We start from the raw sequence: 3,304 nt of genomic DNA, 5'->3' as shown, positions 1-3,304 counted from the left end.
AGACCAAAGACCGCCGCTGAAGGAATAAACCAAAAGCTCCGTCCTTCGCCGGCGACGAACCAGGTCGAAGAAGTCGAACCAGAAACACAGAAAGCCCCAAATCTCTTAGCACCAGAAATCCTAAATTGCGACTTCGCTCATCTTCCAAATTGAATCCCAATACTTTAAATCTCAAATTCCTCTCACATTTTTAATCCCAAATTGAATCCCAAATTCAGTTTTATTGAACCCTAAATCCCTTTTCAAAAATCCATATTTTTTCTCAACTTGAAAAAGAGCCTAGTCTTGTTTTCTCGGTGTCAACCACAACTTCGAGCACGAGTGGCTTGTAATCAGCAGATTTGTAGTTTTTGGCATTGTGATATAAGCGAGATTTATTGTGAGCAACACTCGTGGTTCTTTGGAGAAGATGAAGAATTGGGCACGAAGAGACCATTTAGATTAGAATTGATTTTTTTTCAAGTTTAGAAAAAATATGTTTTTGGCCTCTCTAAAAACTTTAGTTTCAGTCTTAATATTTTTTTTCAGAAATTTATATTATTATAATTTTACAAGTTGTCAAATTCCACGTTTCAACTCTCACCATTCCACGTGTTCAAAAATTGACACATCACCCTCCCATTTGTGCAAAAACTTAATATGTTAACTAAATTTAACGGCAGGAGCTCAATTGACTTAAATTAACACTTTTAAGGACTCAATTGGGGATTCTAATAAGTCGGGGATCAAATTAGATAAAATCCACATAAATAAGGACAACTAAAGTGTTTAAACCTTTTACTTTTAATATATTATAAAAAGAGAAGTTAACCCACCAAATTACAAACCTCCATGAATATGTACAGTTTTTTCACTTCATCTTACCAACTACCAAATATGTATAGGTTAAATTTAATATACCTAACAAATTTTTACATTCAAAATTTTATCTTTCATACTATTCTTTTTCTTTACAAATATAAAAAATTATTTTTTTAATGAACATATTATTCCAAAAATGAATTATCATGTTTTTTTTATCAGCCAAAAAATTTATAAATATGAAAATATTTAGAGCACTTCAACTAGTTGTATCATTTCTCCAACTTAAACAATATATGTTAAGTGTAGATTAATTACATAAAATTTAAAAAGGATGATAACCCATCCAAAGAAAAAACATGTACATGAACAAACAGTGGAGGGTAATAGCCTTTCATCATTAGCTAGGGCTTCTTGCTGATTTTAGTTGCTGCTTTCTGGTATGTAGATGCATATCTATGAAACAAGAAAAGAGCATTACTTGTAACTTCTGCAACATTCTTGGCCTTAAGCTTAATAGCAGCAACTCTCTTACTCATTCTATTCCCAGGAAATGAGTACACACAACTACTAGCATCTGTCAAAGCTGTGCTCACCCATGTTTCAACATTGCTTATGTGCCACAACATGTTATTATTCATGCTTGAATCCTGTTTGTTGAAGCTACGCAGTTCTTTCATTGCTTGGCTAATTTGTTCCACACTATCAGTGATTTGGTTCACACAGTCTTGCACTGTTAGGTACTCTTTTTTGTTGCTCTTGATGGCTTGAAGCTCCTTTGCCACTTGCAAAAGGTACCCTTTTGTGTGCAGTGCCCTAGAGAGGCTCACTGACAGGGCATATTGTGCCAAGTGTTGTGGGCCATTTAAGGGGGATTTGGCATATTGAGAAAGACAACGGATGCAGAGATTAGGGTAGAGGGTGCCTTTGCAAGAGGACTCTATGTAGGTCATTGCCTTAGGGTTTCTGTGCCTTGTCAAAGGTGATGGCTCAACTGGGGTGGAAAGAAATGAGAAGAAGAGAGAGAGGAAAATGACAAGCAATGTGTGGTTGAGTTCTGCCATGTCAAAGTTGGGTCTCAAAGTAAAGATTTTGGTTAATGGAAGAGAGATTTCAAAGGTCTAAGAGATTTTTGGTTGATGAAAATGGCAATGGAGTGTGGTGCTTATATAGAAAGTTCTTCACATCACATCACATGCACACCTATTCATTCTTTCCCTTCTTTACGTTATTTTGTCCTTTACAATGCAATGAGTTGCAGTAAGAACAAATATATAATAGAATTATATATAAAGCTGGTCGGTCAAATTTAAATCATAGGGATTTAAAAATTTGTGAACAAATATCATTGGAACACAACATTTATACTACATATCTTATGATAAGATTCATATCAAAGATATATATATATATATATATATATATAACACATATGCCTGTTTCCAATAAAGTAGGTTGTTGGAGTAAAACCTAGTTACACATATAATAGGGTTAGACTTTTCAGAGCGTGGATTGTAAGGATTGTGATGAAGTGGTGAGAAGTAAAATAAAAATGGTATATAACGTGATATGATGAGACTTTGATGATTGTGCATGCAGGTGAATGAAGGTACAGCATGAATGTTTTAAGGCGATTCTAGTGGCTCTATGTTCCCTCGAGTTGAAGTGAAAACCAAAACTCACGTAATGTTGCTTTTGGAACATTACATGAGAGACAAGTTATAAATATAAATATTCAGAGATTAATTATTGGTTCTTGACTTTGCATGCAAGTGGGAGGTTGCAATGTCTTCCAGCAACAGCCAGTGAGAAACGTAATAAAAAGAATACTCAATTATAATTTTAATTTCTTTTATATATATATATATATATATATAATTATTTACATATAAAGCTTAAGTGTATGGCTAGATTAAAAGTTATTTAACGACAGCATGATCATATGTTGCTAAGAGTGGGATAGAACAGAGACAAGGGAAAAAGAAAGGTTCTATTATTATTGAAATCAAATCTTCGACGTTTTTATTTTTCTTTTTGAATGAACCCATAAAACGTTAGTTTATACTGGCTTCGACGTTTTATTATTTAGTTCCTTTTTTATTATTTTTTCTTTTTCTTTTAAACAACCCACATAACGTCAGATTTTTCTTTGCGTTCAACGTTTTATTTGCTAGAAATTATGTTTGTAATTTTTTCTTTTAAACCATCCGATAAAACAATTTTAGGAAAACTTAAAAAATAAATCATTCAAAAACGATCAAATTGTGTATTTGTATAGAGTTAAAAATTATATTTATAGAGTCAATTCAAAACCTTTGGTAACAGCACAAAATTAATGCTCACAAACCTTTCACATCAAAGTCCCCTAGAGTTCGACGTTCTATGGAAATTTAAAAAGGAAAAAGAAAAAAAGGAGCGACCTTCGGATAACGAATAATACGTCAGATGCCCAAAGTAATTCAACATTTATTGTTGGATTAAAAGAAAAAAAGAATTAAACCAA

The 3,304-nt window shown here is 32.8% G+C and overlaps 1 protein-coding gene across 1 annotated transcript; it reads right to left on the bottom strand.

Annotated features, from left to right (window-relative positions):
• Window positions 1-1,059: 1,059 nt before the first annotated feature.
• On the bottom strand, window positions 1,060-1,936 carry LOC148191066 (pectinesterase inhibitor 9-like). Its single transcript, XM_088102612.1, has one exon. The coding sequence runs from the start codon at window positions 1,863-1,865 to the stop codon at window positions 1,206-1,208; it is 660 nt and encodes a 219-aa protein (XP_087958738.1). The 5' UTR covers window positions 1,866-1,936; the 3' UTR covers window positions 1,060-1,205.
• Window positions 1,937-3,304: the final 1,368 nt, after the last annotated feature.

Source organism: Vigna umbellata, chromosome 11 (assembly GCF_029865625.1).
Source record: "Vigna umbellata cultivar VRB3 chromosome 11, Vumbellata_1.0, whole genome shotgun sequence".
Classification (NCBI taxonomy): Eukaryota; Viridiplantae; Streptophyta; class Magnoliopsida; order Fabales; family Fabaceae; genus Vigna; species Vigna umbellata.
The sequence above is the reverse complement of the archived record's forward strand: the minus strand, read 5'-3'. Positions and strand labels throughout refer to the sequence as shown.

Excerpts from the sequence above, each read along its gene's own strand:
- LOC148191066 (XM_088102612.1), bottom strand. The coding sequence starts at position 1,865 with ATGGCAGAACTCAACCACACATTGCTTGTCATTTTCCTCTCTCTCTTC.